At 55.6% G+C, this 23,372-nt stretch overlaps 1 protein-coding gene across 2 annotated transcripts in view; it reads left to right on the forward strand.

Moving 5' to 3' along the window:
* RGS9 (regulator of G protein signaling 9) overlaps positions 1–23,372 on the forward strand; it is a 64,985-nt gene that overhangs the window by 15,386 nt on the left and 26,227 nt on the right. The window contains exons 4-9 of one of the 2 annotated variants that reach the window (XM_073798383.1): positions 1,186–1,292; positions 1,489–1,540; positions 1,794–1,852; positions 2,857–2,933; positions 8,794–8,875; positions 15,757–15,828. In XM_073798383.1, coding sequence (XP_073654484.1) covers positions 1,186–1,292; positions 1,489–1,540; positions 1,794–1,852; positions 2,857–2,933; positions 8,794–8,875; positions 15,757–15,828 — 449 coding nt within the window. The remainder of the gene's footprint in view (positions 1–1,185; positions 1,293–1,488; positions 1,541–1,793; positions 1,853–2,856; positions 2,934–8,793; positions 8,876–15,756; positions 15,829–23,372) is intronic. The other variant, XM_073798384.1, reaches the window with a different exon arrangement.

The raw sequence follows: 23,372 nt of genomic DNA on the forward strand, positions 1-23,372 counted from the left end.
AGAAAGACTTCCTGGAGGGGGTGATGCATACGTACCCTTGGTCGCCAAACAAGCGATGCCTGTGAATCCTGGAGGGAAGCTCAGAGGGTCTGTCTTCCCAGCGGGGAAATTAGCAAAGACGTAAACATGGAATGAACCAGGAATGGAGCGGTAACAGGGGAAATGGGGAGTAGTGACTTCAGCTGGGTGTGGAGGGCAGTGGACAGGTGGGGTGCACCTGGTACATTCTTGGATTCCAAATTTTATCTGGGAGAGAGGCAGTGTAACCCACGCAGGGTTTTGCAGCGTGGCGGTGTGTACAGTAATCAGATTTAAGCTGGGATGTTAGGCAGCAGTCTGAAGGATGGATTGGAGCAGAAAGCCTCAGGGACCTGACTTGCCACTAGCGAAAAGGCTATTGGTACAACGAGGGTCTGGTCTCTGATAGAGGGAGGGAGATATGAAGAGGGAGGGTGGGGAGGAAGCCTCCCCGCTCCTGGGAGGCTGAGCTGTGGGATAGGATGTGGGTTGGGTCATTGGGCCTGCAGGATGGGAGGGCTGGGATTCTGTCTTGATGGTAGAAAGACACCTGCTCTCACTGGTGCCTCTGAGAATGAACCAGGACAGTTATCCTTTAATCGCTGCAAATCCAGAACCAAGACTGTGTTTCTGAGCAGACTGGAGGCGGGTGGGAGTTGAAGGGACGTGGGGAGGAGCCTGGGATCTGGACCCAGGGTGCAGACAGAGCTGAGCTTGGGGTAGAAGTTGACCATAAACACAGCCTCACCTTCCTGCCCCTCGGGATGAAGAGGTGTCTGTTGGTCAAGCAGAGACGTTCTCTCCCTGCGCCTCTGGACTTCTCCAGACCCAAAGGGCCCAGCGATGCTCCTCCAGGATTTCCCCACCTGTCACCCCAAACGCCTGCAGTGGATGACCTGTGGCACCGTCAACACTGGGGTCACTGACTGCCCTCCAGACTTACTTACATTCGGGGGCTGGGCTGGGGGACCCTCCTTTTAGCCGTGGCTACCCAGCTGGTACCTGTCCGCAGCTAAGTTCAGGAGCCACTGTCCCCACTTCTCGGCTGAAGTGCTGTTAGGATGGGGGTACCTGCCCTGAGTTTGGGGTGCTCTGCGGGGGCGGGGCCGTGAGCTTCTGCGCTTGGCCCCTGCTCTTAACTGCCTTGTCTCAACCCCTTCTCCCCAGAGGCACAGAACTTGGGCAACTTTATTGTCAAGTACGGCTACATCTACCCCCTGCAAGACCCCAAGAACCTCGTTCTCAAGCCTGACAACAGCCTCTATCGATTTCAGGTGAGCCTTGGCCTTGACCTTGGGTGTTAACAGGGGATTAGTGTCATCTGAAAAGGTAATTGGTTGGCTTCACATCCTCACAGATCTTCAGAAACAGTGGAGGGGGCTAAGGCAGCTTTATGTTTTAAGCTAGAGGGCTGGGGGCCGGGGGTTCACAGCCCAGTGTGTAAGCCTGCTTCCCTGGTTTCTCTTGTAGACACCGTACTTCTGGCCCACCCAGCAGTGGCCGGCTGAAGACACAGACTATGGTAAGGCTCCGCCCCTCCTCCTATGCCTTGGGGAGGGCTTGCCATGCCGCTTACTTACTTGCTGCGTTTTGGTGACACTTGGCTTGCTGTCATCGCGACCTTTATGTCAGTTCTCACCTGTATTGGGAGTGATTCCCAGGGGAGGGACTGGGTCAGCTGAGTGTTCTCTTCACTGAGCTGAGCACGACAGTCTCACGCATAGAGGGGTTTGAAATATGAGGATGATGGGAAATGTCATTGTTTTCTTTTCCAGCCATCTATCTGGCCAAGAGAAATATCAAGAAGAGAGGGATTTTAGAAGAATATGAAAAGGTACAGAGATGCTTTCAAGTATAGGTCCTTATAATTGAGTGGAATATAGTCCTGAGCTGTTTTCCTCTGTTCCCCCCATTAATCGATTCATATGTACCCTCATCCATCCCTCCATCCCTCATCCATCCATCCATCCATCCCTCATCCATCCATCCATCCATCCCTCATCCATCCATCCCTCATCCCTCATCCATCCATCCATCCATCCCTCATCCATCCATCCCTCATCCATCCATCCATCCATCCATCCATCCCTCATTCATCCATCCATCCATCCATCCCTCATCCCTCCATCCATCCATCCCTCATCCATCCATCCATCCATCCCTCCATCCCTCATCCCTCCATATATTTAGAAGCAGCCGGCTGAAGTAAATTCTCCTCCGTGTTGGGGTTCAGCTTCTCCTGCTGTAACTCAAGGCCTTGCCTCAGTAACTCCTGGGCTCACAGTAGCCACCACTTCCCTCTTGCTGTCCCGCAATAACAGGACTTCATTAATATGTGTGATGATGCATATTACAGGACGGACACGTTTGAACTTGAGTTTGAGACGGGGAGACACGAGTGCAGACTTGTTTTAGGCAGCATGAGTCATACTCTCAAGGAGCACACTCTAACCCTCACAAGGCTAGACTTCTGGGCAGGCGGCGACAATCTTGCTGCTTTTTGCCTTTTACAAACATGTTTGCAGAAAGCCGGCGCCACAGCAGCTTTGTGGGTTTGTTGTGCTCTGTGGCTGAATATTAAGCTCCCATATTCTCCTGCACACTGCCCCCCTCTTCCTTATCAGATTTGGGGTACACTTATTAAAAAAACCAAGCCAACTTGTGGCTTCTGTGGTGAAGGCTTGTGGAGCTTCGGTGCCGCCCTGTGAGTGTCTGCCTCTGCACAGCTGGGCCGGGAGACCGTCTGGCTGGGTCTCGTTGTTGACTTAAGGCTTCCTGCCCTCTGCACGCAGCATAGGTTGTGGGGCTCAGTGTTCTCATTTTGTTTTCCTCCTCTAGGAAAATTATAATTTCTTGAACAAAAAAATCAACTACAAGTGGGACTTCGTCATCATGCAGGCCAAAGAGCAGTACCGGTGAGTCAAAGATCTTGTTGGTCCCCTGGCTGTCTCTCCTCCTCCCTTCCTTCTTTGTTTCTTTTTAATAAAATAAACTTTTATGGAGTGTTTATGTGTTAAACAGTGGGTGAGGCATAGGGAAGGTAGAGGCATCGTCTAGCGAGCCCAGCAGACAAGCAGACAGGCCATGGTGCCTCAGTGAGTTGAGAGCCCCACGTCGGGGTTTGGAGAAGGAGCTGCAGAAACAGCATTGAATCTGGAGGCTGCAGAGGGTGTATCCAGGTGACGGATGGTGATGGTAGATGGAGGGGAGAGGAGAGGAGAGGTGGGAGGGAGGGTGCTCTAAGCAGACAACCAGAGTCTGGGGGCATGGGAGTGCCCGCCTGATGCCGTCCCTTGGAGCTGGTACAGAGAGTGCAAAGCCCCAAACTGGCGGAACTGAGGCTGGATGTGTTAGCAGGAGCGGATCGGGAGAAGGTTTTGTGCTCAGGGCCGTGGGGAGCCATGGAAGGATCTTAAACATGGGAGAGCTGTCATCAGAGTCACCTGTTAGAGCCCACTCACCGCTCACCCTCATTTGCCAGCTCAAAACTGGGCCTGAAGTTCCCCCTGGGGGCCCTGCCTTGTCTGTAAGGGCCAGCTGTACATGTTGGGGAGCGTGTATCAGTCAGGACGAGGTTAGGCTGTCGTAACAAACGTCACCCAGCAATCAGAGGCATGCAACCACAAGGCTCATTTCTTGCTCGTGTCACGTGCCCACCGTGGGCCAGCTGGGGCCCTGACATGCCTGCAGCCACTCCAGGACTCACGTCACTTCTGCGCACAGTTCACTAGCCAAGGCAGCTCACGTGGTTGTGCCTGCTTCAAAGGAGGGCGCACGGGGCGTGCAGTCCTCCTGTGTGTCCGAGATGCAGGAGGGTCAGGAATACCTGGGGACCAATACCCGTGATCACCAGAGCAGTGAGTCCGGCCGGCCCGGCCTCACTCACCCTGGCAGGTCCAGACCCCAGGAGGTCTAGAGCGGCTGGCACATGGCTGGGCTGGATGGTGGAGACCCCGTCCTCCTGAAGCAGCCCTGGAAGAAGCGTAGTGGTGGGTGAGTCAAGGTTCTCCAGAGAAACAGAATCTCTGTGTGTCGATCTAGCTGGAGAGGAGGTGGGGGAGGGGAAGGAGGGGGGAGAGAGAGTAGAGAGATTGAGATTTGTTACAAGGAATTAGGCCACACAGTTATGGAGGCTGAGCCGTCCCCGTACCTGCAGTCGGCCAGCTGGACCCCCAGGAGAGCTGATGTTTCAGCTGGAGCCTGAGGGCAGGAAGAGACCAATGTCCCAGCTCGAGGCCACCAGGCAGAGGGCACGTCCCCTTATTTGCAGGAGGATCAACCTTTCTGTTCTATTCAGGTCTTCAACTGAAAGCACCCTCATCCGAGGACATCCTCACAGACACCCCCAGAATAATGCTGACCTATCACCTGGGCACCCCTGGGCCCATAAAATTAACCATACCAAGCGGTGAGCACCGTTACACAGGCTGCCGTCCGGGCAGACAGGAATCCGGAAGGCAGGATGGCTTTGTTGCTCACGGTGGGGTGGGGGGGGAATTTGTTCTCAGGCCTGAATTCACGCGGAGGCGCATTATGGGGAGGGCTGGCTCTGCCCTTTCGCCGTGAACGTGCCTCTGCCTGGGTGTTTTTCAGACAGAGCGGCGGGGGGAGCGGCGGGGGGGAGGGGGCAGTTTGCTAACCTTTGTCACGTGCACTTGTGTGTGAGGCTCCACTGGGTGGGTTCCGTGCACTGTCTCATCCCACCCTGGGGAGAGGAAATGCCGGGAGCAGTAATTCTTGTCGCCTCTCACATCTGCAACTGGGGAAGCGGAGGCTTAGAGGGGTCAGAATACTTGGCCAAGGTCACTTGGTGGGGTCGTGGTCCAGCCTGGCCTAGTGCTACTTCCACTCAGTGGGCGGTTTTTAGTGCCTACTGGGTTCCAGCACTGGGCCAGGCCCCAGGGACACAGAATTGACTGGGATGTGCCCCCGCCCCACCCCTGACCCCTCTCCACCTTCCTCTGCCTCTCTGCTCCAAGCAGGATGAGCCCATGACCCAGAGGACTGTGGACCCCTGAGCTGCCTTGCAGCACAGAGGTACCCCCAGTGGCCCCCGCAAGCCCCGCCACTCAGGCCTTGGCCTCAGCCTGGGTAGAGCTCTGAGCTGCCCACATCACGGGGCAGCCCCTTGGCCAATCGTTTCTAGACGCCTCGGGATGGGCACTTCCTGAAAGCCACTCTCCTCCTGAGGTGCTGGCTTTTCCCCACTGATCCTGTTGCTTCCCTCAAAGGCTGCCTCAGATTTCAGGTTTAGGATCTGTGATGGTTAATTTTGTGTGTCCGCTTGGCTGGGCCAAGAGAGTTGGTCTAGTGCCTAGAGAGTTGGTCCAGTACCCGTCTCAGATGTCACTGTGAAGGTGTTTTTTAGGTGAGATTAGTATTGAATCAATAGACTTTAAGTAAAGCGGATGACTCCCCCCAATGTGGGTGGGCCTCATCCAAACAGTTGAAAGCGTTACGAGACTGAGGTTCCCAGAGGAAGAAGCAATTCTGCCTCTAGACGGGCTTGGACTTGAGCTGCCGCATCAGGTCTTCCCTAGTCCTCCAGCCTGCTGGCGTGTCCTGCAGAATTTGGACTTGCTAACCTCCCCAATCGTGTGAGCGAATTCCTTGGAATAGATAAATTCTGTCTCTGTCTCTCTCTCTTTATCCTCCTACTGCTTCTGTTTCTCTGGAGAAGCCTAACTAATACAAGTACAAGGTCTCACCACAAAATCAGGTGGCCATGTAGTCTGGCTCACGAGGCACCCATTTCGTTCCCGAGTCTCTGCGCACAGACCTCTCTCCTGAATCCCAGACTCAGCATCTCAGCTATAAACTCAACATCTCACGTTGACATCACACCTCAGCCTAACTTTGTCCATACTTGAATGTTTTCCCCTCGCTCCCCAAGCCTTCTCTCCCTTCAGCATTACACATATCAGTACAATGAACCCCCATTCACCTCTCCCCGATCCGTGTCCTGTGTTCAGTCATCCAGTCCCGCTGGTACTGCTGGCAGAATCCCTTCTGCCACACCCATCCACTTCTGTCTACTTCCATCACCCTGGAGCCAACCTCACTGTCAGCTGGGCCACGGCAGCATCCTCTGCTCCCATATGCCCCCAGTTTTGAAACACAAACAGGATCCAGTCCCACCCTTTCGAGAGAGAACCCTCAGTTCAAATGTCATGTGCTCAAAGAAGCTTTTATTTCTTTTTTCTTGTTTAATTTTTATTGGGGTATAGTTGGTTTACAATGTTTTGTTAGTTTCAGGTGTATAGCAAAGTGAATCAGTTAGACATAGACATATATACAATGTTTTTTAGGTTCTTTTCCCATCTAGGTCATTACGGAGTACTGAGCAGAGTTCCCTGTGCTGTACAGTAGGGCTTTATTAGTTAGCTAGTTTATACACGGAAGTGTGTGTATATCAATCCCAATCAAATAAGCTTTTCTGATTAGCTGTTATTCTGCACACAATCATCCTGAAACTCCATGGCTCAGAGTGGCAACAGTATTTTATTATCTCTCAAGGGTTCTGTGGGTCTGGAGTTTGGGACGGCTGGGCTGGGCAGTTGTGGATCAGAGCCTCTCAAGTGCTTGCAGCCAGAGGGCTGGAAGGTCTGCCCTGGGCTTCCTCACAGCACCAGGCATATAACACTGCCTACAGGTGGTTGGAAGTCCCAAGGGCAAATACTTCACTGAGGAGGGTGGCAGCTGCCCCACCTTCGATGGCCCAACCTCAGAAATCACACGGTGTCATTTGTCATATACTCAGTTGGTCAACACAGCCACAAACCCCACCTGGTCTCAGTGGGGGAAGACATAGACCCACCTGGCAGTGGAAGGAGGGTCACAGGACTGTAGACATACTATTTAAAAAGTACCACACTGGCCATCCCTGATTCTGCACTATAGTGCACTGAATGTGTCCTCACAGCTCACGACACAATTTGTAATTTTATATTTACTTCTTGACTATTTGTGGAATGTTTAGACCTAAAGGTACTCAAGGAAGGGCAGGAAATATGTCTGTGTGTCAGTCTGCTCAGGCTGCCGTATCAGAGCATCGTAGACTGCGTGTCTTAAACAACAGACATTTATTTTCTCAGAGGTCTGGAGCGGGGGAAGTTCAAGATCAAGGTTGTGGCAGGGTTTGGTTTCTGACGAGGGCTCTCGTCTCAGCTTGCAGACAGCTGCCTTTTTGTTGTGCTCTCACATGGGGGAGAGAGATGGACAGAGAGACTCTTCTGTTATCTCCTATTACCAGGGCACTAATCCTGTCATAAGGGCCCCACTCTCATGACCTCATCTAATTACTTCTAAACCCTAATTCCTTCTTAAAGGCCCCATCTCCAGATACTGTCGCACTGGGAGTTAGGGCTTCAACGTGTGAGTTTTTGGGGGATGCAAACGTTCAGTCCATTACAGTCTATTTGGTTCACCCGAATTCTCCCAGTGTTTGGAACATAGTGGAGATCAGTAAATACATGATTGAGTCAAAGTGTCATCGACTAAGGGATACTGTTGCTATAAAGATCACAACATGACAAACTAAGATAATTCTTTGTTTACTGGTTCTCTTGAATGCCGTTCATCACCACTCTCCTCCAATAACCTCTGTCACACAAGAGCAAAGCCAGAAAGGGCATTGCAGTAAATTAGCGATCAACTCTATTGCCAAGGTGGTCCAGCATTATGGAAAGTCCACAGTGCCTCAGGCCATCTGCAGCCCACCTTCCTGAGGACACGGGGTAGTTAACCCGGTAGAAAATCCATTTCAGTTGGCAAGGGGGAAGTTGGAGTGACAGTGTTTATAGTTAATTTCCAGAGGATGTTGGCAAACACCCCCCTGGAAGAGCACTCTCCACCCACCTGGCTCTCTGGATATTATGTTACTCACAATACATGAGCTGGCACGTAAATCCGCCGACTCTGTCTTGAGGAGGGCGTGTGCGTCATCCTGCGTTGCCTGGGCAAACAAGCATCGCCTAGCGGAGCGCACGTCGCCGTGGCAATGGCGCTGGATGGGGTATGACAATGAACACTCCCTCACCCCTGTCATTTCCTACCTGTGATGGGAAAGAGGGAGACTGAGAGATGAGAGGGAGCATGAATAGCCTTTCACAGAAATCAGCTGGGCTCAGAGAAACCCTGCCTTGCTGCGAACTCTTTGAAGTGACAGAGTGGCACTGACGGCTAGAGAGAAACCAGAACTCCCCAGGGCCCGCGTTTTCCCCATCCCAGGCTCTGGCATTGCCGTTGCCTCCTGACTCCGGTGTTGATTATGTTGTTTATCAGAGCAGGGAAACATCCGGAAGCCAGGTGGGCCGAGAATGTTGTCCACGCTCACTGCAGTGGAGACGCTGGGGGAGACGGTCTGATCCTCGGGCTGGTCATGGGGGCACGATCGCATCACACGCTGGTGCTCTCAGGGGGAGCTGGACTCGGGGACCAGATCCCTGGTTCGGGTCCCACCTCTGCCCCCTGGTGACAGCACGACCCTCAGTGGGACATTCAACCTCTCTTTGCTTCAGCCCCTGAACTGCAAAATTGAGAATTGCTCCCTGGGAGGGTTCGAGTTAATACGTATAAAAGTGTGTTGCAGGGTACTTAGCACATAAGGGTGATATTAATGTTCGCTCTTTTCATGATTCTCATTATGGCAAAAGCAGAGATTACTCGGGCAGATTGGGAGAGTGGTCCGGAATGGGGCTCAGCAGGAAGGGCGTCCATCCGTGAGCAACAGATGCAAAAGCTTACCGGCCTTTAACGTGGGTTTTGGCTTTTCAGGGCTGGAAAGGAAAGGAATAAAGCGGACAGGTACGCGCTGGATCGCCAGGAGAAGGCGTACTGGCTGGTGCACCGATGCCCCGTGAGTGCCACCTCCCCCCTGGTTTCACCCGTCTCTTCCTGCGCCCGACCGCTCCCAACCTTGCTCCCCATCCCCCTTTTGTGGCTCATCTCTGCCTGGAGCTAGAATTGAATCTGCAGGAGCTGTTGCTCGCTGTGGAGTAACATCCACGGGCCTCTGGCTGCAAGAGGAAATTCACCGTCTGGATGGAGTCCGCCCGTGGCCCATCCGTTGCTGTTAGGACTGAGCGCATTTCCGTAGCGGAGGGACCTGAATGAGTCTGCCTCGTGTGAGGGCTAGGACTCGATGCCTTAGAAGAGGAGTGTAAGAAGGAAAAGGTGGGACACGTGTAGGGAACCGGAAGCCGTGCGTCTCTTGCTGCTGTCCTTTTCCTCTCCGGATCCGGTCCCCGGCAGAGATGGGGGCGGGGATAAATGTGTGCTCGGCCTCAGGGCTTAGAACACGTGGCGTGTCTGGCTTCGGGACGTTAGGTGGCCTAGAGGCACAAGCTGGACATGCGAGATGCGACTTGTAGCGGCTCCTTACTTGGGAGGGAAGCCGCGTCCCCAGCGCGGAGAAGCAGGCTGTAACCGCCGCCCACCGCGGGCGCCTCTGCCGCCTCGGTTCCCTCCCGCATCAGACCCGTGCGCTGCCTGCCGGGCACTGGAGGTGGGAGAAGCGGAAGGAATTCTGCGAAGTGGAGCATTCGGAACACACGTTCCTCGTCTTCCCCCTTTAGTTTTCTTGCCTGACCGGGAACCAAGTTCTCAGAACCGGAGAGCGGACTGCGTCCCTCACGGGGCCAAAGCTTCTGGAGTTTTGAACTTGGAGCCCATCAGACTTGGGCCGTTTCGCTACTTTTCTTTCTGCATCCAAGACAGGCAGCCGTAAGGTGTTCCAGCTGCGAGGACGTTGGTTCCGATACCTTGTTGCCGAGGTTAAGGCCCTGGGGTTGAGGCGTGTTTGCTTTTGCTTGGTTTCAGGGCACCTCCTCCAGTTAGACCACGTGGCCGACGCCCGACGCAGGTCCCCGGGGGCCTGAGCGGAAGGCTGCTTGGCCGAGCACAGGGTCCTGGAGGTCAGAGCCCACACCCGCCGTCCCGCGGGTAGCGCAGGAGCGAGATCTTTGTGTGCGAGGGAGGCAGGCCGTGCTCAGCCCATATTGTCATCACATCCTGAAGCCGGGGGGGACCCTTGGTGAGGAGAATGGCGAATGGTGGATAAGGCTCTCAGGTGGTAAGAGGCGCTGGTGCCCCGTGGCACCCGTGACCGAGGCGGTCCTGCTCCTTGTAGGGTGGAAAACGGCCTCTGTATCACGTGTGGAGACTCCGTGCTGTGGGACGCCCGTGTGCCTGAATCCCTTGCCAGGCGACAGAGTCTGTGCACGCGAGCTGCCCTGGGACCCTCTCCTCCCCTCTGTCCCTGCAGCCAGGAGGTCTACAGGGACACGACGAGAAGCAGATTATCCGCGTTGTTCCCAGGCCTCCCGGGGCAGCTCTCGGCCCCGACGCCGGGCAGGTGGCCAAGTGGCTCTTCCCTGTGTGATACAGAAGCACAGACGTTCAACAGTGTGTCCCTGACAGTGGCTTCTACCACCACCTCCCGCACGATCCCCACTTCCTCCACCTCCATCACCTGCGTTGTCACGGTCACCGTCACCGCAGACCTGAGTGGAGAACTTGCGGTGCCCCGGGCTGTGCGCCAAGCATCGTCCTGCACGCGCTTTCTCGTTCCATCTCTGCGGCCCTACCTGAGAGGCTACGTGATTAGTCCCGTTTTGCTGATGAGGAAGCAGAGGCCCAGGGCTGCTGCTGACTTGCCAGTGACAGCCAGTGAGCGAGCACCGGGCCACCTGGACCCACAGACTGCAGAGCCTTCCCTCCTGGTCTCCATGCTCCTTTGCCTCCGGTGACAGTGTCACGTGATGTTGTTGTGCGTTTAAGGCCTTTTGTCACCTCCTTGGTCACTAGAGCATCACGTGGTTGCTGCCACTCTCACGCACATGGTGCCGGGTTCAGAGGTGCCTGTCCCTCACTGGCGGCACTGGGGGGGGCCACGTGCAGAAGGAAGCCTGCTGTGCTTGGAGCAGACATGAAGCTCCCCGGACACAAAACCTCTCTCCCCGCCCCGGCCCCCTCACTGCCGATCCCCTCGCCCAAAACCGGACCAGGAGTCGGGGCCGGGGCCGGGTGGCCCTGGCTCCTTCTCTCCCTGACTTTCGTAAAGCCTTCAGCCTCTCGGTGGCCCAAGGGCGTCAGGATGACGGATGCGTCCCGTTTGAAGAGCGTCCGGTTTGAAGTCTGTCTCGGCTGGAAACTGAGCAATCTGACCGACAACGCAGCAGCCCAGGCGCTTGGGGGCCGTCAGACCGTCTCCAGGGGCCCCAGACACACTGTCAGCTGGGTGGGAAGGAGCCAGCCGGGCAGACAAAGCATTTGGCTGGGTGGGGTGACTGTAGCCAGCTGCCGTACTTACCGAGCACATTCATCCCCTGTTCGTTTGTCTGGCCCTGGATCCGCGAAACCTTCCCGGGGCCCTGAGTCTGCACCAGCCGGGGAGCCGGGCGCCGGGCATGATGTAACAGCCGAAGGCCGCTGAGCACCTGCCACGCGCCCGGGTTAAGCCCTGAGCCTGGCTGATCCCAGGGACCTGACGGAAATGCTGTGACATAGGGGTGTCATTGCCCTGTCGTTCAGGTGGGGAGATCGAGCCTCAGGAAGCCGCAGCGGCCTGGGCAGCGCTGGGACGTGAACACACCTCTGTCTGGCATGCTGCTGCCACGGAAGGTGCGCCCACGGGCAGGCCCCTCTCTCAGCTCAGGCAGCTCCAAGTGCAAACTGCTGACACTGGAGAGCCATGTTCCTCTCACACTTTTCCCCAGCGGAACAGGGTACAGATCTGGGCACGAAGCAAACGAAGGTTCATTGTGTAAACGGACAGAAGGAGAAACGGTTCCTTTAGAAAAGTCATCTCGGGGCCCCCCGTGCATTGTTGCTGTGCCATCTGTGGCATCCGTGTCTCCCCAGGATACAGGCCGCTGACACGTGGACCATGGGTACAAGGAGGATGCGGTCCGGGGACAGAGGCGGCCTGTGGCACGTGTGCTCTAAGTCAGGCGGTTGCTGGTCCGAGCGTCGAGCTAAACGGCCTTTGTTTCAACCACAAGTGCAGACACTCACCCGAGAGGATGTCTGTCCTCCACTTCCTGCTGAGGGTGGACTGAATGTCCAGAGAGGGGCAAAGTAAATTAAGTTACAGCTCCGTGACTGGACACTGTGACACTGTGAAAATAATATTTCAAAGGCCATTTATGAACCTAGGAAAGGGGTCTGACATACAACGTTTTACCATTAAAACAGGATGGGAGACTCCATCGACTCTGATCCAGATTAAGAAAAAAAGCCCCAAACATCTGCTTTGTGAATTTCCACTCTGTGCCAGGGGCCCAGGAGGCAGTGGGGGTCTTTCCACTGGGAGCCGAGACAGACGTGGCCCTCAGGGAGCTCACAGTCTGGTGGAGGGGCTGAGACTGGAACACACAGATGAGTGTGCCCTGCACGGGTGCGGGGACAGCTGTGAGGGCTGGGGTCCTGCTTCAGACCAGGGGTCTGGGGCCAGCTGTCCGCGGAAGTAACGTTCACGCCAAGATCAGGCTCCTCCAACCCTTCCCTCGAATTCTGTGTCTCCCTGTGTCAACCTCATCTCTCTCTCTGTCCCCTGTTTTGTTTTGTTTTTAAAACTATCTGGTGTTTTATTCATTCTTTGTTTTCTGTGCCGTGCACCAAAAAGGTCCAAACTGTACGTCAGGGGAGAGAGTAATGGTGAGAAGAGGAGAGAACAAGACAAGGGACGGGAGGGATGCGGCGCAGCCACGTGGCACCGGGACGTGGCACCAGCGCCCACCCCGGCCCTCTCCGGATGCCGGCTCTGGGACTGTCCCCTCCTCGTGGGCAGCCCTTGGGGGTACGAGGGTCCTTTCCTAACCTGAGTTAAGGAGCCGTTAGCAGATTGTCTCTTGGGCTTTTGCGTCGGGGATGTTCTCGGGCACCACGCCTTGGCGTTCAACTTCCTCCAGCTGGAGGGGGTGGTGGTGGGCTTGGCGTCTCTGGGCAGGCGGGGCTTCCTGCACTTGGCCCGGGCTGCACGCGGCTGCGCGGCTCCCTGTCTGCTGACAGCCCACCGCCAGGCCACCGTGGCCCTTGTGTCCTGTGCGCCGACGGTCAGCTCTGCGGTATCTGCGTTCCAGCTGCCTCTTGCATCCCAGAAACTGTGTCAGTGGTGGCTCTGGTGACTGTTGTGGAGAACAGAGACCCCCATGCTACCTGGTGAATGAGTGGATGAATGAATGAGTGCGTGAGTGAATGAGTGAGTGAGTGGGTGAATGAATGCATGCATGAATGAATGAGTGAATGATGAATGAGTGAGTACATGAGTGAATGAATGAGTGGATAAGGGAATGAGTGAATGAATGAATGAGTGCGTGAGTGAATGAATGAGTGTATAAGGGAAGGAGTGAATGAATGAATGAGTACGTGAGCAAATGCAGCCTGGGAGTCTCCCCAAACAGCAGCAGGAGAAAGGCAGCCCTGCGGAGAGTTCTGAAGGCAGGGCCCCGGGGTGGGACCGCAGCTCGATGGGAGCAGCTGAGGGGTGGGGAGGGCCGGCGGGGACCGGCCGCAGGACAAGGCCCGCGGGCGGCTCCAGCTCAGGGTCCTGCGCCGGTTACACAGGTGCACCGTGGAGCAGCTGAATTCACATCAGAGTGTGGATCAAGTGCAGAGCCAAGAGTTGGAGAAGGGGTCCAAGACACGAGCAGACGACTGCACGGAAGCCCCTGAGGCTGGAGGGCCTGCTGGGGGGCAGGGGCCCCGAGGGGGGCAGCGTGTGTGTGTGCGTGTGTGTGTGTGCGTGTGGCTGTGCCGGTACGTATGTGTGTGAGCTGCAGATGTGAGCACATGTGGCTGCGTTCGGGTGTGAGTGCACACCTGTGAGAGTGCGAAAGAGTGATGATGTGAGCTGTGAGTGGGAGGGGGTGTGTGCACGTGAGCGAGTCCTTGAGTGTGAGAGTGAGTGTGCGTAGTGTGGGAGTATGCGAGTGTGTGTGTGTGATGTCTGTCTTCCGTCACCCTGGGGGGAGTTCTTTGTACCAGACGGGTGTCCGCACCAAACAGAGGAGGTGGAAGACCCGAATCGCTGGCCTCGAGGGGCTGAGAGACCGAGCGGGGCTGGCTGGGGAGGCCGGATGGAGACAGGCACACTGAGGCCAGCTTTGGGCCAGGTGTTCACACACGCGCCCTTACGATGCACACGGCCGTTGCTTGGTAACGGTGACGCCCTGCTGACAGCTTCGTACTCCATCGTGTGCTAAGCCCTCACGAGAACCCGACAGGCAGGAGGGATCGTCCGCGGTTCCCAGGGTGGGAAGGGCGGCGAGGAGAGTAGTTGCCAAGACCTTCCTCCCAGCTGGGAAGCGGCAGGACCGGGATTGGAACCTCTGGGTGCCTGACGGAAGCCTGGACTCTGCAACACAATGAACTGTAGAGCGGGAAGGGAGTCGGGAGTCCCACGTGCCAATCCCAGTGAACTCTGATTGAGTTTGCAGGTTGTTTATCCATCTGTGCACTCACCCTCCATCCATCCATCCACCTACCCACCCCTCATCCACCCATCCATCCATCCATCCATCCACCTACCCACCCCTCATCCACCCATCTATCCATCCATCACTTATCCATCCATCCATCCATCCATCCGTCCACCTACCCACCCTCCCTCCCTCCATCCATCCATCCATCCATCCATCACCTACCCACTCTCCATCCATCCATCCATCCATCACTTATCCATCCATCCATCCGTCCACCTACCCACCCTCCATCCATCCATCCATCCATCCACCCATCCATCCATCCATCCATCCATCCATCACTTATCCATCCATCCATCCGTCCACCTACCCACTCTTCCTCCCTCCCTCCCTCCATCCATCCATCCATCACCTACCCACCCCTCATCCATCCATCCATCCATCCATCCATCCATCACTTATCCATCCATCCATCCGTCCACCTACCCACCCTCCCTCCCTCCCTCCATCCATCCATCCATCCGTCCACCTACCCACCCTCCATCCATCCATCACTTATCCATCTATCCATCCGTCCACCTACCCACCCTTCCTCCCTCCCTCCCTCCCTCCATCCATCCATCCATCCATCCATCACTTATCCATCTATCCATCCGTCCACCTACCCACCCTCCATCCATCCATCCATCACTTATCCATCTATCCATCCGTCCACCTACCCTCCCTCCCTCCCTCCATCCATCCATCCATCCGTCCACCTACCCACCCTCCATCCATCCATCCATCACTTATCCATCTATCCATCCGTCCACCTACCCACCCTCCCTCCCTCCCTCCATCCATCCATCCATCCATCACTTATCCATCCATCCATCCGTCCACCTACCCACCCTCCCTCCATCCATCCATCACTTATCCATCCATCCATCCGTCCACCTACCCACCCATCCATCCATCCATCCATCCATCCACCTACCCACCCTCCCTCCCTCCCTCCCTCCATCCATCCATCCATCCATCCATCCATCCATCACCTACCCACCCTCCCTCCATCCATCCACCCTCCCTCCCTCCATCCCTCTCCCCATCCCTCTGTTTTAGGTTCTGGGGATGCTGTGGTGGTGGAACAGCCCCATGAAACTCACCAGCTCGCCTGGAGAGTCGTGCACACCCCTGCAGCTCCCCACAGGCTGGGCCACGCCCCTCAGCTTGGCCTCACGATCGGCGGCTTGACCAAGGTCCAGAGTTAGTCAGAAACCGGAGACTCTCCCAGCAGCGGTTCTTATGTCGTTTTTCTTTTTGTTTCCCCACTCAGCCGGGAATGAACGACGTGCTGGACTATGGCCTGGACCGAGTGACCGATCCAAGTGAAGTTCAGGTAAAACAGGTAGGTCTCTGCTGCGTACGCTGGGCGGGGCCTAGGTCAGGGTCTCAGGCCGGGAAGGTGTCCACATGTCTGTTGTCTGTTTGTGTCTGTGGGGCACTGGTACCTCCCCTTTGAGACTGCCAGAGAGGGGAGGCCTATGGGCTGTGTGGTGTCAGAGCAGGGAGGCCATGGCAGGGGTTCTGGTCAAGAGAGACCGGAGTCGGCAGCGTGCAGGTCAGAGCCAATGGGATCTAGATGGCTGGCTTTCAGACTTTCCTGAGTCACTTCCCCCTTTGAAAACCCGATGAAAGTTATGAACCCATTTCACCCAGGGGTGTGCAGACAGGCATTTCAAACACAATTTCTGCCAGTCCCCCCTCCCCCGCCCCGAAGTCTATAGGCCCCAGGCTCACAACCCTTGAATCAACTTTGGGTTTAAACCTTAATCCGCGTGACAGGACCTGGACTGTCCCACTTCCTTTTGCATCTCGTTGGGTGGGATCTTTGCAAAGATTCTCCTGTGCTTTTTATTTTAAAAGGACCCTTTCCCCCCAGTAGGCCACCATTGATGATGGCTGGCAGATTTCCTAAGATGGGTTTTTATTTAAAGAAAGCTGGTGCAGAAGCTGCTGAAAGAGTGGGCATCCCGGTTAGGGTTTCCCGACCATAGCACTGTTACTCGGGGCCAGACCGTGCTCTGGGGGCTGTCCTGTGCATTGTGGAGTGTTCAGCAGCATCTCTGGCCTGAACCCCCTGGAAGCCAGTAGCTCCGAGCCTTTCCCTGCCTGCCCCTCAGTCCCAACTATCAAAACTGTCTCCAAACTTTGTCCGGTGCCCCCCGGCGGGGCTGAGAACCACAGATGCCAGTAAACCAGCCTAAGCCCACGTAAACTGGCGGTAGGTGGTTTCCTTGCTTTCTGTCTACCGTTGTCTTTGGGCAGCAAGGGGTCAGGGGCCTTGTTAGCCTAGTGTGTCATCCGTGAGCCAGTGCCTGAAGCCCTGGGCGGGAGCCGGGGGGGTGAGCCCGGAAAGGAGGAGGAAGGACGTCGAGGGGCAAGAGGAGGGCGCAGGCCAAAGCTGGCCCGGAGGCTCTGACTCGTGTGTGCTGCCCACCGGGACCTGGAACTCAGGATGGCTTTGGGGACCCCCCCAGTGTGTGGGCTGGAGGCTTCGGCTGGAGTCCCCCTGGAGGGGACGTCGCGTCCCCAGAGGGCATCCCCCGGGGCCGTTGCTGGGACCCTCATCCGTAATTCAGAGTCACCCTTCCTTTGATGCACGCTTGGCACTGTCAGCCTTCAGCGGCCTTTCCTACGTTCCTCTCGTCAGATAACAGATCATTGCCAGGGCCTTGTCAGGCTCGGTTACCAAGGAAACAGAGTCATCAAGGAAAATACTGAACCCGGCTGGGAGATTTGCAGTTATTAGGAATCAGGCAGCTGTGGAAACCTCTGTGGTGTGGCGGGGCGGGGGGGGGGGGGGGGGGGGGGGGGGGGGGGGAGGGGGGAGGAGGAAGGCCCATCGCTCGCTCGGACCAGGCGCTGCTGTGTGTGTGTGTGTGTGTGTGTGTGTGTATATGTGTGTGTATGTGTATCTGTGTGTATATGTGTGTGTCTGTGTCTCTGTATGTGTGTGTGTGTCTGTGCGTTGTGTGCATGTGTCTGTGTGTGCGCCTGTGCACGTGTGTGCGCCTGTGCACGTGTGTGCGCCTGTGCGCGTGTGCGTGGGGCGGGATCTCTAGCTTCAGCCCTGGCAGGACAGCGCAGATGCTGAGTGAGCTGCTTCCTCTCGGGCACTATCTGGGGTGCCTTCGCAGGAGGGCGCCAGGCCCCGCCGCTGAGGAAGTGTATCCAGGCTCCCTGGCGGGCAGGCTCGGGGCCGAGATGCTCTCAGCCCGGAGTCTGCGCAGGGGCGGGGGGTGAGGCTGCGGCCGCGGCACTGTGTGTCCGGGGCGCTGTCACTGCTGTTTACTCTGTGCCTTCTGTGTCTCTCTCCCACCAGCTCTCTCTCTCCTGTCTGCACTCTGGCTGCCCTGGTGCATTAAGAAGAACAAAGAACCGTAATCCTCGTGCGCACGGGGCCCCTCCGTCCTCCCCTCGGCCAGCGCGGGTCACAGCCAGCTGTTAGGGGCTGGGCTTTACCTGTGTGACCCTCCCCACAGTGGGACCCAGTGTCCCCTGTTTATCTGGCCTGAGAGGAGAGGGTCCGGAGGACGGGGCGTGTGTCCAGGAGGCCTTGGGGGTGCAGAGGCGTCGGATGCTGCCTCGTTCAGAGAAGATCTCGGTGCCGCTTTGAAGAGATGACCCATTTCCGAGAATTCGTAAATTCGTGAAAAGATCTCTTTTTCCTTAAACAGGGGAAAATGATCCAAGAGCCACAAACACCATCGAGCACAGGAAGGAGGCTGTGGGGTTGGCAGGTGTCCACGACCCTGGGTGACCCACTTCCTCAAGCTGATGGCCACTGGCCGCTGGGGCACCCAGCCCTGGGAGGAGCCAGCCAGAGTCAGGGTGACACACAGGGAGCGTGTCCTCTCTCAGTCCTGATGCCTGGAGGTGGGGGGCCACCTTCCCGTTATCAGAGGATTTGGCCCTGCAGGGAGGGGCTGAGTGGTGGCCGGGCCCCAGCCTGCTGTGGGCAGCAGTGCCCGGGGCCGGCCCTCCCTCCCCGGCCCCGACAGGGTCACCAGGGTCGTTTTGTGACGAGGGCCAGTGCCGTGTGCTCGAGGGAGCTCTGACACCAGAGTGACTACAGCTCCGCCACCCCCTGGAGCTGTGACCTTGGACAAGCTCTTGAGCTCAAGGTCTCAGTTTCCTCATCTATAAAATGGGAATAAGAGTAGTTCCTTCCTCAGGGGCCTCAGCGAGGTCATTTATGTGAAGTGTCTAGAATGGGATCCGACGTGTACACTGCAGCTTTCACTGTCATTACAACTGTCTCCCTGCTGCCAGAGAGCGTTTATGGGGTCTGGAGGCCCTCGACCCTGCTTGGGGGACTGTCCCTCGCCAGTCTCCTTCTTGTCCTTGTCTCTTCTCATCCTGCTGCCCTGGCTGGGGGTGGGGGGAGGCAGGCACACGCCAGTGTCCACACCCCTGCCTGGTGCGTCCAGTATTAAGTACTGTGCTCTGCAGAGCCCCCGCCTGGAGCCCTCCGTGAGCAATAACCCCTCCCGCCATGTATTCCCCCAGCTGGGGACACACGGCTGTCTTCCTGGGGCTCCTGCGTGACCGGTGGTGGCAGGGGCAGGGCTGAGGCTTGCCCACAGCTCCCTGTGTGCCGGCCGCGGGGCCGGCCGCCTCCCCCCGGTCGGGGCTCTGTGCAGGTTCAGCAGCTCACGAGGCAGAAGCTTCAGCATCTCTGCTCCACAGTTGAGACAGGCCGAGGGACCAGGCAACGTACCCGAGTCACACGTCTCGGAGACGGTGAGGCTGGGGTTTGCGCCCCAGCGGACGGGCCCCTGAGCCCACTCCGTGTCCTGCTGACGGGCCCTGATGTCCGTCACGCAGCTTCCAGAAGCTTTGCTGGATTTTATGACCTTCTTCCAGCAGCTTGGGAAGTGAGGCTTATATAAGTTCCCTTTTTCAGAGGACAAAACGGAAACAGACAGATTGAGCCGTTTGCCCAGGCTGGGCCAGCCCCGGGGACATTTAGGTCCTCCGGGTACCACCTCTGCTCCCCGACCACACCCTTCGGTCCTGCACCCAGGGCCCCTTTCAGGAGCAGACGGCCTGTGCTCAGGCCCCCAGCTCCACGCTCAGCAGCCCCGCACCTGCCTTGATGTTCTGCTGTCTTAGAATTCTTACTACTTTTTCGGACCAGGGGCCGGGCGCTTTCATCTTGCCTTGGGCCCTGGAAGCTGTGTGGTCACCCCCCCGCCCCAGCCTGATCGGGAAGGACATGGCAGGACAGACCTCGTTCGGAGGCTCACAGCCTCGGATTCTCGGCTCCTTGGCCAGCCGGCTGCCCCCATCTCTTTCCTGTGTCTGCTTTGCGTTAACGGCCTCCGTTCCCGGATTTCCTGGTTTCTGGCCTTTGACCCATTCTCTGCTCTCCAGGCCTGTGTTCCCCGGTTCCCTGTGGTTCTCCCCGCCTTGTGTTTCACTCCATGGCTTGCTGGGCTCTCAGCCCTGTTTGCACAGATTCCCGCCTGGCTGCCTGACCCCAGGGTCCCTGCCCAGCCCTGTCTGGGGCTCCCGCGCCACTGTCCACTGTCACCCCAGGGTCTTCCAGGGCACGGCCTTGAGCCCTCCTGCCCTGTGACAGTCGTCTGCAGCCTGCATCTGGGTTTCAGGGCCGGCAAGCTGGCTGCAGAGCTGTGTAAACAAGATCTGGATGCGTCCCTATGTGGGCAGCTCTGCGAGTGAAAAGTCCGAAGTCAGAACCCCAAGACTGCAGAGTATTTGACAGTCCCTTAGGCGAGTGTTCCTGCTGTAGCGACACCTGTCACTGGGATGAAGGATAAAGAAGTGAGTTCATCCCAGGTGGACCAGCTGCCGAGAAAGCCAGGGTTGTGCGTCCTTCCACGGCGCGACCAATGTGTGTGTGTGTGTGTGTGTGTGTGTATTTTTTTTTTTTTTTTTGCGGTACGTGGACCTCCCACTGCTGTGACCTCTCCCGTTGCGGAGCACAGGCTCCGGACGCGCAGGCTCAGCGGCCATGGCTCACGGGCCCAGCCGCTCCGCGGCATGTGGGATCTTCCCGGACCGGGGCACGCACCCGCGTCCCCTGCATCGGCAGGCGGACTCCCAACCACTGCGCCACCAGGGAAGCCCGTGTATTTTTTAATAACTGCACGTTAATGTTTCTTATGGCCTTTGGCTAGGTGATAATCATATTGAAAGTAGGTTGTGAGGTTTAGCAAGTAAGATACAGGATGCCCAGTTAAATTTAAATTTCACATAAGCAGCGAATAACTTTTGTTGGCGTGAATATGTCCCCAGTATTGCCTGGGCATCCTGTATTTTATCTCGTAATTGGGGCTAATGCCATACCCTGAATCTTCTCAGCAGCAGTATCTGAACCCTGATCAGTAGCCAGGGTACATTGAGTCCCCGCCTTATGCCAGTCACTTAAGGATTCTGTCATTTGATCCCCCCTTTTCTCTTCCCTTTTACGAATGAGAAAACAGAGGCTTTGAGATGCCAAATATGTCATCCAAAGTCAGGTCACCAATTAGTGACAGAACAGGGATTTTGACCTCTCTGACCCCAAAGTCGATACTCTTTCTTATAACAACTCCCACCCCATCAAATTCTCTCTCCGTCTTTCAGAAAAGTCCGGAACCCTCTCCCTCACTTCCCGGATACACGTGCACTCCTAAAAGCACAGAGATACCCTATATGTCAATCCACAGGAGGCAGATCCTATGTACAGCTTTTTTTTTTTTTTTTTAGTATTTATTTGGTTGCATTGGGTCTTTAGTTGTGGCAGGTGGGCTCCTTAGTCATGGCTCGCGGGCTCCTTAGTTGTAGCATGCGAACTCTTAGTTGAGGCATGCATGTGGGATCTAGTTCCCTGACCAGGGATCGAACCCAGGCCCCCTTCATTGGGAGTGCGGAGTCTTAACCACCGCACTACCAGGGAAGTCTCTGGATGGCTGTTTTTAGAAATGCTGAAATCCACTCGGACAATCCAGGGTGGAGGTGGGCAAACTCTTAGACTCAATCAAATCCACTGCAGTCTGATTCCCAGGAGATAGCTGGTAATTTGGGGACTCAAGAAAACCCACAGCAAACCACACCTTCGACACAGAGCCCTAAAGGGACAGCAAAGTCCAGAAGGGAATTAAAATATAAAAATTTTAAAACCCTGAAGCTTGAGATAATGACCCCAGAAATAAAGGTATTAAACCAAAGTCAGACCACGCTAAGTGGACTAGAAATGGGTGTGCTGGCGACCGGTTTGCAAGGACAGCTCCCCGGGGAGCCCAGAGACCATCGGACAGGCCGAGAGTCTGCCTGTCTTGTCTGTGTTCGTCCACGCAGGGTCCCCGAGGCCAGAGGCCAGTGGCCCACAGGACGGCTCATCCTGGGGCCTGGGTGCTTCAAAGGAGGGTGTTTACGGTGGTACCTGCTTTATAGTACAGTCGCCGTCTTTATACCAGCGCTCGTGTTTCCGGACTCCAGCTTCACGGAAGTATCATTGGCACAAAACACATGTAGGTTTCAGGTGTACAGTGTGTGACTGGATGCATGTAGATATTGCAGGATGGTTACCGCCAATAAGGTGGGTTAAAAACACCTCCACCCCCTGACGTAATTGCGATTTTTGTGGTGATAACGGTTAAGCTCTACTTTCTGACCAACTCACAAGTATCGTTAATTGTAGTCACCGTGCTGTGCTTCAGGTCCCCAGATCTTATTTCCCTTCTAGCTGGGAGTGTGTTTTACCATCACCAGTGTTACTTACAGAGTGTCTTCTGTGTGTGTGCTTCCTCTTGTGATTGGGGCCCTGGCACTCTGTTTTGTTTTAATTTTAAACTAAATGGCCGGACAGAGAAGACATTTCATTCAGCTTCAGGGCAAGGAGGAAGGCATTGGTGAAGAGAGCAGATCATTTTCTGTCTTTCCTGGATCACTCCTCGGCTTTGCAAAGGGCAGATCTGGGTTTGAATCCTGCCTCAGCCGGTTACTGACCAGGAGATCTCAGGGCCTTGGTTTCCTCAGCTGAAAATCAGAAAAATAAAACCTTTCTCCCTCAAACTCTGTAAGGGCTCAGAGAGGTGTAAATTGCTTTGTACTATTGTTTGGTGGTTATTGTTACACAAAAGTCCAGCTCCCCTACTCTGACCCCAGGGTTCTTTTCTACCTGAAACATGTGTCTTCTAAAACAGCCCTATGTTAGGGCTGTTAGAGAATTGGAACAGATAATCAGTGTGATTGCCAAAATATTTGGGGAGTGTTCTCAATTTTTTAAGTGGAAAATTATTCTGTTAACCTTAAAATACATCTCCATTTTTCTAGGCCTCCAAGCACACTGCAGTCATCATTTGTTTGACATTTAATGAGCATCTACTCTGTGCCATACATTATGCTCAGGAAGATGAACATGGTCTTCCTGCTCTTAATGGTGCTTAATGGGTGATACATAGATTAAACAAAGAGTCACACAAACAAATATTGAATTATACTTGTGATCAGTGCTATGAAGAAGGAAGTTTGGGAAGGGGTGGCAGATTAGAGAGGCCTACCTGAGCATTACCTTTCTGAGTTAACTCTCCCTACCCCACCCAGGAAGAAGGATTTCCTGCGAAAAGCAAGCCCATAAAAACAATCTAATGATGCAAAATGAAACCCAGCGTGGATTAGAAAGGAGAGACTTGCGCATGACGTTCCAGCTCAGACCTTCCTTCCTTCCTCGCTAATGGGCTCTGGGCCAGTACTTACTTTACTAACTGGCTGAGGGAGATCGTGTCCTCCTTGGACTTCTGACTCTATTTCAAGCGCAAACCTGGCTGCACTCAGCAGCACGGGTTTTAGCAGCCAGCAATTAGATGCTCAGCTTGAAGTGTAAGAGTCAGCTCCAGGCAGCCCCTGGACCAGACCTAGGAAAACTGAATTGGCATCACC

Source organism: Tursiops truncatus, chromosome 20 (genome assembly GCF_011762595.2).
Source record: "Tursiops truncatus isolate mTurTru1 chromosome 20, mTurTru1.mat.Y, whole genome shotgun sequence".
In the NCBI taxonomy this organism is placed as follows: Eukaryota; Metazoa; Chordata; class Mammalia; order Artiodactyla; family Delphinidae; genus Tursiops; species Tursiops truncatus.